This window comes from Ascidia mentula, chromosome 5 (assembly GCF_947561715.1).
Source record: "Ascidia mentula chromosome 5, kaAscMent1.1, whole genome shotgun sequence".
Classification (NCBI taxonomy): Eukaryota; Metazoa; Chordata; class Ascidiacea; order Phlebobranchia; family Ascidiidae; genus Ascidia; species Ascidia mentula.
The window spans coordinates 22,201,581-22,213,820 of NC_138570.1; the positions used below are offsets into that span (position 1 = coordinate 22,201,581).

Here is a 12,240-nt window from a genome sequence, read left to right on the forward strand (position 1 = left end):
GTGCTTGTGACGTCATACAAGTGCTGTGTAATGCTGAGTTGTCCAGACTTGGTTAAATTTAAGATCAATAACGAATGAAGATAGAAACAATGTAACTCTTTGCGAATCTGTGACACGAAATCTGTTGTTTATTTGTATAATTACTGTAATATATTATTTTGTACTCCAGCCAGTATATATAGCGTATATATAAATTGATAGCGGGGATAAATAAAATTGATATAAATTGATCAACAAATCCAAAAATGGTGTGTATTCCTTGCATTGTTATTCCATTTGTATTGTGGGTTTACCACAAATACCTACAACCATGGCTTTATCCGATTATATCAAAAGTGTGGAGCCCGAAGGCTGTAACTGATGCCCCAAACGGAGAAGTAAAAAAGGTATTTTTGTTTTAATCTAAACATTGAATGTAATGTTGTTTCTAATAAGCCTATCTGTAAGATGTTAAGGCAAGTGATGTAATTTTAAGGCATGGCCACACTGTATTCATCTGTGTTGTGAAAGTTTAGGAATTTCATAAAATGTAAAATAATATCAATGTGGTTTGTTTTTTCTTCAAGTGTCCTTTCAGCAACGGATCAAACGCTGCAAAACCCACTGTATCAGCATCTGGTGACACTGTTTCCGACAAGAAGACTGACTGATACACAGAATATTTTTTTATGTTTCATTTGTTGTGGTTTTATCATTTCACACATTGTAGATTCATGCAGACATTTTCGTGCAATGGTGTTTTATTAGAAGGTTGTCATGACAACTTAAATAAAAACAAGGTTTTAAAATCAATGGTTTGTTTATTATGTAGAAGTTTACCAGAAATAATGTTTTGTTTAAGTTACATAACAACACAAAACTTTTCAAATGACAAAAACAAAAGAATAAACCACCAAAAAAAACAACTTTTCTTTTTTTACAAAGTCCTCGTATAACAAGCAGCATATTTCAATTGTAAGATTTGTTCTTGTATGGTGTTGTACACAGTGTGGTGGTTAAACAGCAAAGACCAACAAACAATTTATTCTGTTAAATATGAGTGATAAAGGAGTCCAACTAGGCTGGCAAGGAACCAGTTGGTTGCAGTCCACCAAAGCATGTACGATGAAACACCTCTAATAAGGCTGGGGGTAAATATTGACCTGAGGGCAATAATATTTTGCCGCATTTTTTGCACCATGTTTTCATGCGAATCTGAATCCATCAGGTGTTCTGGGAATGAAGTATTGAATGTGTTGTGCAGTTCATCAACATGCGATGCTTGCAAGGACAGCCATGAATAACTGCCCATGGTTTTAACCAGCATACAACTACACAACAATAAAACCAAGGGGCTGATGTACTGTGTTGCCACAATTCCAACATAGTAGAAGATTTGAAGAATAGTTTTTTGAAAGTCAACATTAGTAATGAGACCAGATTCCTTTTTCAGTTTCAAAACTTTGACATAAGCCAGGTTGAGATATGCTTGCAAATGTGTTCTGATCAAACTGAGTCTGAGCAGGCAGGATACAATGACAGCCAGTATCCTCATCAACTCAAACTGTCCATCTGTAAGCAAAGGTGAATCTTCCTTGTTAAAAGTTGGGTTCATTATCACATCCCGGGATACTGGTTTAACCCACAGAAGTGAAACAACGAGTGGGGCAAAAAAGTTTGCATGCAATGCAAATGTTTTTAACTTGCTTCCAGCTGCATATTTGAGAGCGTCCACGTACATCTGTGCCATGCGTACCGCAGGGAACATGAACAACAAACCAACAACACAACTCCATGTCGCAAGCACAAGTTTAACGCTGGATACTGGGTTTGTGTTGGGTAAAGATGTTGTATTGTGTATAGTTGAATTGTCCAATCCAAATTCCAATATATCCTCTTTCACCATGAGTACAGAAAGAGAGAGAATGAAAGAAACCATCCCAAACACAACGGACATTGAAACTTCTCCACCAGCTCGGGATTTCACGTACATCCAAAAGATGGAAAGAAGATTTTTGAAGGCAAACCATATCGACAGACCAACCCAAACCATTGAGATATTAAATTCATTATCAGGAATCCAAATTTCATAATATAACTCTGTTAGAATATAAACTATGACACTGAAGAGGGTGTAATTAACAATCCATTCAAAGTCTCCATAATACTTAAGCGTTGCTAAATCAAAAGAATATACAGGAGCAACATCCAAAGCAATTTCTAGATTTTTGGGGATTTTGAAAGTTTCCTCTCCATCTTTACTCCGATTCCGGTTCTGATGACGATTTTTTAACTTTCCATTTTCTTTTTTCGTCAATGGCTTTCCGGCAGCTTTCCGAAGCTCTCCGTCAGTTGGGTATTGATACCAAACCAAACTACCATTTGCAATCAGCCATCTTCCAAATGAGTATATTGGCATTAACTTTTGTAAAAAGCTTGCCATTATTAATGTAAAACATATTTGAAATCCAAATATTGCCATTTCTACAATCCTACAATGACATTAAATAATAAAACAACAACATTAATTAGACTAAATGGTGTATTTATTCTCTAGATTGTGAAGTTTGTAATTTGGATAAACTGCTCTGTGCTGGACCTGGTCTTTTTCCACAGACAAGCCACAAACGTTAAGTTATTCACTATTTCACAAATCAATATTTGTACCTCATTTACCCTGAAAACGCACAAAAAATAGAATCATAATATTTCGTCCAAAATTGTTAACAAAGGTTTCTCGAGTCGATTGACCAACAAACTATTCAGACGTGAATCTGGCAAAACGTGGTACGAAGCGAAACGTTATAAAAAACACCCCTGCTTACTTCTTGCTGCCCAACCAGATTAATCATTCAGACGCCCAGCAACAGCTGATAGCAGGATTGCGAACTGGCGAGGGTGGAAATTTTGACAGATGTTTGTATTAGGCCGGCCTGTGTGTAGCCAACCGTGAAAAAATATTTTCCCACACATGTTTGTGATGAAATGATTTTTAGTGCATATCACATACATCGACTTAGTACTACACTGACAGTTGGTTGTTAAACGTTAACATTGTCCTTGGCTGAATTTTAAAACCTTCCCGATGCCAAAGTTTTAATGATATCAAAACTTGTTCTTCCACTGTTAGACATCTTTTACAGGCACTCTTTGGATTTAAATCTTGGTGCAAGTGGTTGCACAAATCCATTATCACAGCTTTGGGCATTCGATATTCTGAAATTAGTTCTAAATCCGACATTTCCAGGGGATTTTGTCATACCTTTTTTCGTTTGTATGAGCGTTTAGCGGCAAAATAGACAGCCAATTTCACTTGCTGACGCAGCTGTGCGGCTTTGTACGGAATAATTCGACGTTAGCGAGTGGTCTAAGCTCCTCGCTACTTAGCGAGGCCCGGTTAGCGAGACGGGGGTTCGTAATACCAAATCTCGACTTAACGAGGTCGTGCGTCAATACCGAGATCGCTAAACTTAGCGAGATGTGTTCGTAATGCCGTCCCAGGTTAAGTAACATGTTTTTTGGATGAAAACGCTGAAGCACAACAACAACATTAGTGCAAACCTTTTTCAAAAATCACAATAACAATCACAAGCAATAATCATGATGAAATTGGTGTGTCAAAAAGTCAAATAATTGTAGTATTTTATTGAGTTTTCTTCCGTAGGATTCGTTTGTCGCACCTGTAGGGATTTTAGCTTGTCGTAATTCGAATATTTATTGATATTTTGGTTTAAACTTGGTCTTTTGAAACTGCTTTCTACTCTTTTACATTTACACCCCGTCTTTCTGACGCCGTCGCTAGTTATCTCGCTTGCGTTACGTCTTTCAACTTGCGCTATTCTTCTAAGTCCCCTTTGTCGCGTAATCGCAGCAATTATATCTTTGTTTCTGACTCGTCTTTGATATCGCCCAATATATTTGCGATTCTTTCCACAAATAAACAGATCATAATGTGATCTCTCCGAGATCATAGTTTTCGGTCTCAGATCATGGTTTTCAATGTAACAGATCGCAATGTGATCACGCAGATCACGGTGTTCGGTCCCAGATCTCTGTTTTGGTCACAGACCGAACTTTTTCCTCCAAGACCTTGTGGTGTCGGGACCTGCTGCCAACATGGTGTCGGGTCTCCGCCCATGCAACCCCTTCACACCTATAATCACCTGTCCTTTGGAAACCTTAAGTTTGCCGAAATAGATCAAAGGAAACTTTCCACTAACCGAGTTGGAGTTTTCGTTTTGATAAGTTTTACTTTGGCCAGCCAATGTTCTGCATGCGGCCGGTTGTAACCAATTACAGCTGTGCTACTATCTCACAGATCATATGCCTTTGGCCTCATAGATCACAACGTTTTTCAGGACCGAACTTAGGGCCAAGAACAGACCATCGGTGTTGATGTTTTCGGCAATGCAATCAAAACCGTCAATACAGAATCCTACACTTGATAGTTTGGAAACAAACGTCAGTGAAACACGAATCACACATACAAGGATTCCTAGAATATCCCATCGTAATTATTGGTCTTACGAGTTTATGATATAACCTTTGGGCTATGAGATTCGCAGAGGCTATATTTTGCCTCTTGGCTTCCATTTTATTGAAGCAGGAGGCCTAAACAATTTCTAATATAACAACTTGACGTTTTACCCGAGGTAGATTTGCACCAACCTGCCTTAACTAAAATACAACGTCACCCAACTCCTGCCATATAAGTGGGTGGTTCACGGCAACTACGCAGGTCTTGGCACAGAACTAAGATCGGGGTATAAAACTAGGCTTGAACGAACCAACGTTTGCGTTCAATCATTTGGATGACGTTTCGCACTTGATTCGCATGAACTGAAAATGTTATATTATCTTTTCATGATTCAGGTCGGACTCATGTTTGTTCCCTTGCTCGGTTGGCTGCACACGACCACTAGTTTCTACAACATCCACATTTTATTCACAATATGGTCCCATCAATATTTATTAACTAAACAAGCAACAACAAGATTTAATTAAAATGCGTAATCTTTCTGTTAGGAAGGCACCCATATGTTACCAAACCTGTCTGGTCCTTCAGTGTGGGGGGCGTCCCATGTCCACGGTTCATCTTCTTTACTGTACGGCAATAAAGGCAAATTATACGGCAGCGGAAACCTCCTGCAATTACTTGAAGGCTTGCTGAGGTGGAAGTAATTACTATTTTGTGAGTTGGTTCCAGCATCTGGTGAGGTTAGGGAGGGTATGAAAAGCACACCCATTTCATACGATTTGATCGCAAGTTGGGATCCCAACTTCTCCAGACCTCCCCAAGCAGCTTTCGAGAGGTTTGCGCTTGTCAGTAGAAACCAAGCTGCTCGAATATTTGTCTTGAATGGCGAAACCCTTGTGTAGGATTTGATGTGAGGGGATGCTTCACTCCGGCCACTGTGAGCTGATTTCCACTGATGCAAGAAGTCTTTCAGCCATGGCTGCTTTTTAGCATTTGAAGAACTGTATGGTAACGAAGCACCAGATGGATACCCATCTAAACTGCACCGAACATTGTCAACAGTTGGAAAAATGAGTTTTAAACTTGCCTTTTCCATTTGACCAAGTGTCTTTTTTCGTTGGCAAGATGACAAACTCGCCAACCATTCCCCACAAAGCCACTTATCTTTGTTGGCACCCAATGACCCAATACTTGAAAACTGTCCAACCACTGGCCATGTGTGGTCCAATCCCCTAACATGAGATGAAAGCAGCTTTCTGAGCCTCATGTGACCCCACAAGTTTAACGCTGTTCCTGTGTGTCTCCCGGGCACGGAAGCAACAAGCAAAACATTTGCAGAGCTCATATCATGCTCCTTGATAACATTAATCCATGGTTCCAATTCTTTTTTCTTGTATGCAGCAAGATATGACACAAGATCCATCTGGAAACTATTTTCCACACTTTGCTTTGCATCCCTGGGAAACAGAGAACTCATCCACAATCCCTGACTTCTGTTCCTCCAGTCTTGCTCGACAAGGTTTGCTGTTCCTATGACAACACGCAGTCCATCTTTGTACTGGAGGAGCATCATTTTAGTGTGGTGCGTCCCAAACGGTGGCAGCTCTGCTCTGCACAATTGTATATTGGTGTAAGGGGAGGTTTCCGCTTTCAGTTTTAAGTTGTTTCCCGCTTGCTCACCATGAACGATTAAAATAGGGTTACTCCGAACTTCGAGTGGGTATTTGTCCAGTAACCACTCTATGTCAATACAATAATTGAACTGAACAGATTTTAATATTTTACCAAACTTAAGGGATAGTATGTCCCTGATGTTGATAGATGGAGGGGAAGTGATTTCATCGAAATCTGTCTGTGGGACGTAATTAAACTTGCCCGGAATATCTTTGACAGTTGTTAACAGAAAGTTAAAAGGTTGAGAGGCTTTGAACGCTGCCACTGGGCAACTTGTTTCAGATGACCTCACTTTTTTGCTCACGGTTTCCTCAACATTTTTTCCACTTTCTAATTTCCGTTTTTTTGGATGGGAGAATTCTAACTGATGTTTTGGACTTGATCTGTAACATTTCCCCCCGAACTTACAGGGTGTTCTCTCCTTTGAACCACTTTCACTCGACTTAAGTTGAAGCTTTCTTTTTATTTGTGCTGGGCTCATGAATTTTTTTCTTTTGTCTTTTGGTGGAAGAATACTTTCATCATCTTCAGAACTTGAAATCGTCCATCCATGATTTTTATCCATCGGCAAAATCACTTATCACAGAATATTTATAACTATGTAGAATCTATAAAAAAAGTATATTTCTTATTTCTTAAATTGTTTTTTGCAAATAATGAACAACATGTTTTAGACAACATTGAAAACCAGGCAAGACAGAAAGTGTGTTCACAATAAATGGTTGGAAACCAACCACTGGGAGCAGCACAGGTTCAATCAACAAAACTTTCCACAAGAACAAAATCTTCCATTCTCATATGTCAGACTCAAGTAGTTTATTTGCTTCTGTTTTCCGCGTCACAATAACAGATTCTTGGTTGTCGAGCGACACGTAAAAAGTTTCCTGATGCTGCAAAATGTTTTCACGACCTATTTTTAATTTCTTCCTGCCCGGTTCATCGAGGAGCTTCCCGACAGCTGAGGACTTCTTCTTCACAACATTTTCCTTGCTCTTGGTTTTATGGAATTCCTCTTCCAGACGTTGGAGAACAGACGTTAAGTTGCTGTGCGCTTCCTGGAGGAGGTCAGTGGATGAGACCAGCGTTGAAACTTTAATGATTTCTGAAGCAAGTTCTGTGATTTTTATGATGTGTTTTTGTGTTTCAGTTATATCGCCAAAGCTGTGACCAGAATGAGATTCAAGTGCTGGAAACACAACCCTCACTGCAAAGTCCTTCTCCATTGAACTGTCCTGTCGTTGTAGTCCCCTCCTGATTAACTTGCTTGTTGCAGATTTATTAGGTTTGCTTGTGTCAGATATCTACAATATAAAGAATATTAAAATTCATTTTAAGAATTGATCACCACAAATAAAGGCTTACTACAAAACTTTAAATTTCATGCACAACCTGTTAAGACTATTCACCTGGTATTGTGGGAATCGTAGAACTTCGATCATACTAACTGTTGCTTTGCAGTTTCCCTTCTTCGATCCCTTGCTACAGGTGTATTTTTTTCTCTCTCTCTGTTCCCCATTTATCTAAAAATGAAATAAGTTTCACTAGCCATTCGGAACTAAGGAAACCAACATTGACCACTGCATGTTATTACTGGTACATTTCTACAAAATGATGAGACAAATTTGCTGCATTTCCATCACTGATTCTAATGTTAATTCGCACATGTCCTATGTTTGCATAAAGATGTGCGATTGTACACAATGATAACAAATAAAAAAATAAGCTGGATAAACTGCATGTAAGCACTTGTCGTCTCAACCATTTTTATTTGAGGCTTAACCAGGAGATTTACACAAACAAACACATCATCATATTCATCATTGTGACAAACTTCGAAAATGTTGCATCAATTGAATAAAACAACCATAAATTAAGAAAATTTTGACCACCTGATAGGGTCCGGTGCCTTGTTCTCGTCGCATCCGATTTGATTCCTTGTTCCTGTCCTTTGCATGTTGACATTCCAGGTTAAGACTTCTCAGTATAACATGGGGAATGTTGGTAGAATCATCCCATCTGATTCTACTTCTTGTAATATCTTCAAACAAAGAAGACATTTACAAAAAAAAAATTATTTAAAATTAAAAAAATTTTTTTTTATTTCTTGACAACATTTGTGCATCTTCAATTAAGGCAAGCTTCTAACAAGAGACACAATGCAATACACTTAACCATGCAACTGTTGGTATAAACCTATTTTACAAAGGTAGTCTGGTCTTCGTAATACTGCCTTTATTAAATACAGACTAGAACTTTTAATATTATCAGACTATTTTAAAAGTTAAAAAGTGATAATTATGTGAATATAAAGTATTACCTTCCCCATACTTATGATTGTTGAGTTTAATGTACTTCGTGTTGGTCGATATTTGGTATAACTCTACGGCATGTTTTGCTTCCTCTACGTTAGGGTACCACTGAAACATAACAAACCCACAATAACATGTGATATTGGATGACGATCACATAGCCTGTATGGAGACTACTAACTAAGCACAACTCATTATTTTAAACAAGAATGTTTTAACAATAATTTACTTTGCAACATTAAACTGGAACGCCATCAAAACACAATCGAACCTGTATGAGGTCCTGCCCAGCAAAGTATGGAATGCTTTCATGGTGGGTCATTGGGATGTATTCAATAGTTATCTCATTATCACAGTTCTCATCAACAAACTCCAAGTCGTCTTCTATAATTTCAACAATTTCTGGTGGTCCAGGATTCGACATTATGTTTGATCAATGTTTTAAGTTAAAAATCATCTTCAAACACAAAGTTAACAAGTAATAAAGAGTCAGAATCAATGGGAATTGCATTTTGATTGGCCCCTTGGCAATCGTTTGTTGTTAATTTCTATAACTATACATAAGTACTGGTTTCATCTTGTTGTCAAACAATGGGTTTGAGTCCCGCTGAAAATGCATTTTAGTTATGATTAAAGTTCTTCAATAAAACGCTGCATACTGTTGTCGTCAAAGTACCAAAAAGAAAAAAACGCGTCCGACTTTGGAACTAGCGCGTCCGATAACTACTTAACATCGTTTTGCTCTTTGATTTAACGTTGCGCTCCACGCGATTTATTCAAAAAATTCTATCTTAAACCAATGCATTTTTAGCCAATCTTTACCTGTAGCGTAAACGTCAGACCCATTGTGACGTTAGAACCATTGTTCATGCAAAGTATGACGTTTCAGAAGCGGGGTACCACAAAGTGGAAATCTGTGTGCCTGCTAGTCTACCAGCTAGCATGTGCCACGGTCACCAGCTGCACTGACAAGACCTTACAGGTCGAAACAGATCTGTACACCTGCTTTGCAGCTCTCATTAATTATCATGGCTCTTTTGCGCATGTAATATTTCTTGATTGATTCACACAAAAGTTAGTCAGCATAAATCCAAGGCTTATCATCGAAGACTGCAAGGGTGGTTACGTCACTTTGACAGATATGTAGATTTCAGGAAAAATTCTGAGGGAGGATGCATGACGTATACACATAATTTTTGAGCAAATGAATACCTGCCGCGACTGTAGTGAAAATTGCCATGAAACAGTTGCTATTCGTGGATATAAAAGTTGCATAATCTAACGACCACAAGACTGCAGTAGCTACACAATTTAGGGGATACAAATGAATCTGCATTGTGTTCCCGTGTTATAGACAATACAACCGCATCAACAGGAATCCATAAACAAGGAACCATTTTGGCGAAGCGGTAAATTGGTCGTGAAAAATTATTGCATAAATTTTTTACCTGCGTCTACTATGTAGAAGCGAAACGTCATAAATAAAAACAATTCCGAACAGTTATGTGAGCATCAACATTTCGATTTTGTTTCACCGAAAGAACAAATAATTGATCCGTAATTTAACATATTATCACAAGTTCAGTTAACGCAACAAACTTGTTTGTTTTCCGGTTTGTGGAAGAGCCTGAACTTGTGAGGTAGGTAAAACCTTACAAACTCGTTAACCCAAGCTATAACCCGTTTATGTGGGATCCACCTCGTACAACGTCTGTGTCGAGATCAGCCTAAAGTTTACAAGCATTTAAACAAGATTTATAAATCTAACATAAAACAACGTACCAAAAAAACGTAACAATCTTAATGCAAAACAATAAGGTTTGACCATTTATGCCTTGACTCTAACAGAATTGCGTTGGCGTGGGATACTGTTGATGCAACCTCGAATTTGTTTTATTGAAAAAAAAGGACGCTAAAGGCGTACAACTGAAGAAAGGGCAAAGCAAGAAGACAAACAACAATGGTTAAACATAATGGCGAGAAATCAGCACAAGAAGTCAAGTTACATTCGAATTCACGTCAAGCAGCGTACGACCACGTTCTTTTGTAATAATTCGATTCGGTATTTATCATCGGCGATGTTTAATTCAATGGTTCTTGTTGTTTGCAACATATTTACAAATTCTGTCGTTGTTGGTCTCCTCTTAGCGTATTTGCATCGATAAATTACAAATAGGGCACAAAGAAAAGCGCAGTTTAAAAATCATTCAAAATTAATGTTATTTTGATGTACACCGAACAGTAATATGCGCGGGAAAAAATACAAGGGGACACGAGGTTTAGCAGTGAGCCAACCGCATACATTTTCCCAGTAATGTGTTACAATATATGACAATTTACAAATAGACGCAAAACAGTTTCCGCGGCATTTTCGCAAAAGACACATGACCCTGCTTCTGTAAACTTCATATCCTTTAACTTTTTGTTGGTCACAATGGCCCTGAGATTTAGTTTAATTTGAAAACTTATTAATTTAGTTTCCACTGTAGCTTGCGGTATATTTTTATATATTTGCCTTCAAGTTACTCTGTCATTGACTAAGGACTCCCATACAGCTTGTGCTTTGGGTTGAATTATATCGGCGGTTTGAAGCCACGAATACAAAGCCTTCATGCTCTCGCAATGTATCTTTTTGAAACGTCTGTTAGCTTTTTATGTGAAGGCACTGGTCCATAGTCCCACTCCTCGGGTATGCATGCTATAAGCTTGAGAAACTTAGTGAAATCTGTTGTACTTGGGTCAAGACTAAATTTTGTAGAAAGTGCATCATTTCAAATATTCTCCGTTGTGGTCTAGCAGGTCGCTGTGGGCCATTACTCCCGCGTCTATAAAATTTTCGAAATAGAAAGGTTTACTGCGTTTTAAAAATTATTACAAAGCAGATTTAATAAATTCTTATCGACATGGTTTCGTGGTGCCACCATGTTTCCCAATTATGACCGAATATTCGGATCTAACCCAATAGTTCGCGGGTGTATTTCAGTATTTGCCCGGATCCGGATATGGAAACGGAATCTATTTTTTTTTATTTACCGTATTTTACGGACCATAAGGCGCAATTTAAATCTTTTTTTTCCTCATAAATTGATCGTTCGCCTTATAAGCCGATGCGCCTAATGTATGGATCAAGTAGTGGTTTATTGCCTACACTCAAAACCAGTACCAATACTATTATCATACAAATAAACTTTATACGGTAACCCATACTCCTTAAAATACGTTGCGCTCTATAGCCCGGTGCGCCTTATGTATGAACAAAAAACTAATCAAAGCAATTTATTGACAGTGCGCCTTATAATCAGGTGCGCTTTATGGTCCGTAAAATACGGTAATTTTATTAAATTTAAACAAAGACGCTTGGGGTTGGGACGAAACTAACACCGGCGATTTGAGCGCCTTGAAATTATCGCTGGTGAAAAACTATAATGCGTATGATTTTTTTCGGAATATTTTTTGTGTTGGAACATCCCTGTGCATTGACACGGTTATGATATTTTGTTAACCAGCAAAAATTTTCAAAATAGGCTCATTTTTGTTGCCTAAAAAGCATGGTCGGTTCCAGATGAGTGATCGTAACATTGTGACCTACAGCGACCACCGTCATTCTGGCAGAAAAATTTGGCAAATTTGCCATATTTTACAAGGTACAACAGGCATTTACTCAAACATTAGTTTCTTTTGGATTAGAATCAAATTACAGGGATGAGCAAGCAGTTCAAACCCAAAAAACATTTGAACAAAATTTTTCGCAGCTGTATCAATCAAAAAAATCGCCTGGTTTTGCAATTCAGCATAATGTCG

At 38.2% G+C, this 12,240-nt stretch overlaps 4 protein-coding genes across 4 annotated transcripts; 1 reads left to right on the forward strand and 3 right to left on the reverse strand.

The window, feature by feature from the left end:
- Positions 1 to 75: 75 nt before the first annotated feature.
- Positions 76 to 786, forward strand: LOC145902259 (UPF0729 protein C18orf32 homolog). The gene is made up of 2 exons (XM_082990158.1): positions 76 to 386; positions 567 to 786. The coding sequence occupies exons 1-2, from the start codon at positions 246 to 248 to the stop codon at positions 648 to 650; spliced, it is 225 nt and encodes a 74-aa protein (XP_082846284.1). The 5' UTR covers positions 76 to 245; the 3' UTR covers positions 651 to 786.
- A 167-nt stretch (positions 787 to 953) lies between these two features.
- On the reverse strand, positions 954 to 2,466 carry LOC145902258 (transmembrane protein 161B-like). The gene has a single exon (XM_082990157.1). The coding sequence runs from the start codon at positions 2,459 to 2,461 to the stop codon at positions 1,022 to 1,024; it is 1,440 nt and encodes a 479-aa protein (XP_082846283.1). The 5' UTR covers positions 2,462 to 2,466; the 3' UTR covers positions 954 to 1,021.
- Positions 2,467 to 4,901: 2,435 nt separating this feature from the next.
- LOC145902220 (tyrosyl-DNA phosphodiesterase 1-like) lies at positions 4,902 to 6,695 on the reverse strand. The gene has a single exon (XM_082990100.1). It carries the CDS (start codon positions 6,693 to 6,695, stop codon positions 5,001 to 5,003), a length of 1,695 nt encoding a protein of 564 aa, XP_082846226.1. The 3' UTR covers positions 4,902 to 5,000.
- A 42-nt stretch (positions 6,696 to 6,737) lies between these two features.
- Positions 6,738 to 8,893, reverse strand: LOC145902221 (uncharacterized). The gene is made up of 5 exons (XM_082990101.1): positions 8,711 to 8,893; positions 8,448 to 8,547; positions 8,020 to 8,168; positions 7,537 to 7,650; positions 6,738 to 7,431 (listed from the first exon to the last, which is right to left on the reverse strand). Exons 1-5 carry the CDS (start codon positions 8,861 to 8,863, stop codon positions 6,925 to 6,927), a joined length of 1,023 nt encoding a protein of 340 aa, XP_082846227.1. The 5' UTR covers positions 8,864 to 8,893; the 3' UTR covers positions 6,738 to 6,924.
- Between the last annotated feature and the right edge of the window lie 3,347 nt (positions 8,894 to 12,240).

Bases quoted from the DNA above. Each gene is read 5' to 3' on its own strand.
- LOC145902259 (XM_082990158.1), top strand. From the start codon at position 246: ATGGTGTGTATTCCTTGCATTGTTATTCCATTTGTATTGTGGGTTTAC. The intron at 387-566 runs GTATTTTTGTTT...TTTTTCTTCAAG, and splicing joins CAAACGGAGAAGTAAAAAAG to TGTCCTTTCAGCAACGGATC.
- LOC145902258 (XM_082990157.1), bottom strand. From the start codon at position 2,461: ATGGCAATATTTGGATTTCAAATATGTTTTACATTAATAATGGCAAGC.
- LOC145902220 (XM_082990100.1), bottom strand. From the start codon at position 6,695: ATGGATAAAAATCATGGATGGACGATTTCAAGTTCTGAAGATGATGAA.
- LOC145902221 (XM_082990101.1), bottom strand. From the start codon at position 8,863: ATGTCGAATCCTGGACCACCAGAAATTGTTGAAATTATAGAAGACGAC. The intron at 8,169-8,447 runs GTAATACTTTAT...CTTTGTTTGAAG, and splicing joins CAATCATAAGTATGGGGAAG to ATATTACAAGAAGTAGAATC. The intron at 7,432-7,536 runs GTGAATAGTCTT...TTTATATTGTAG, and splicing joins TACGATTCCCACAATACCAG to ATATCTGACACAAGCAAACC.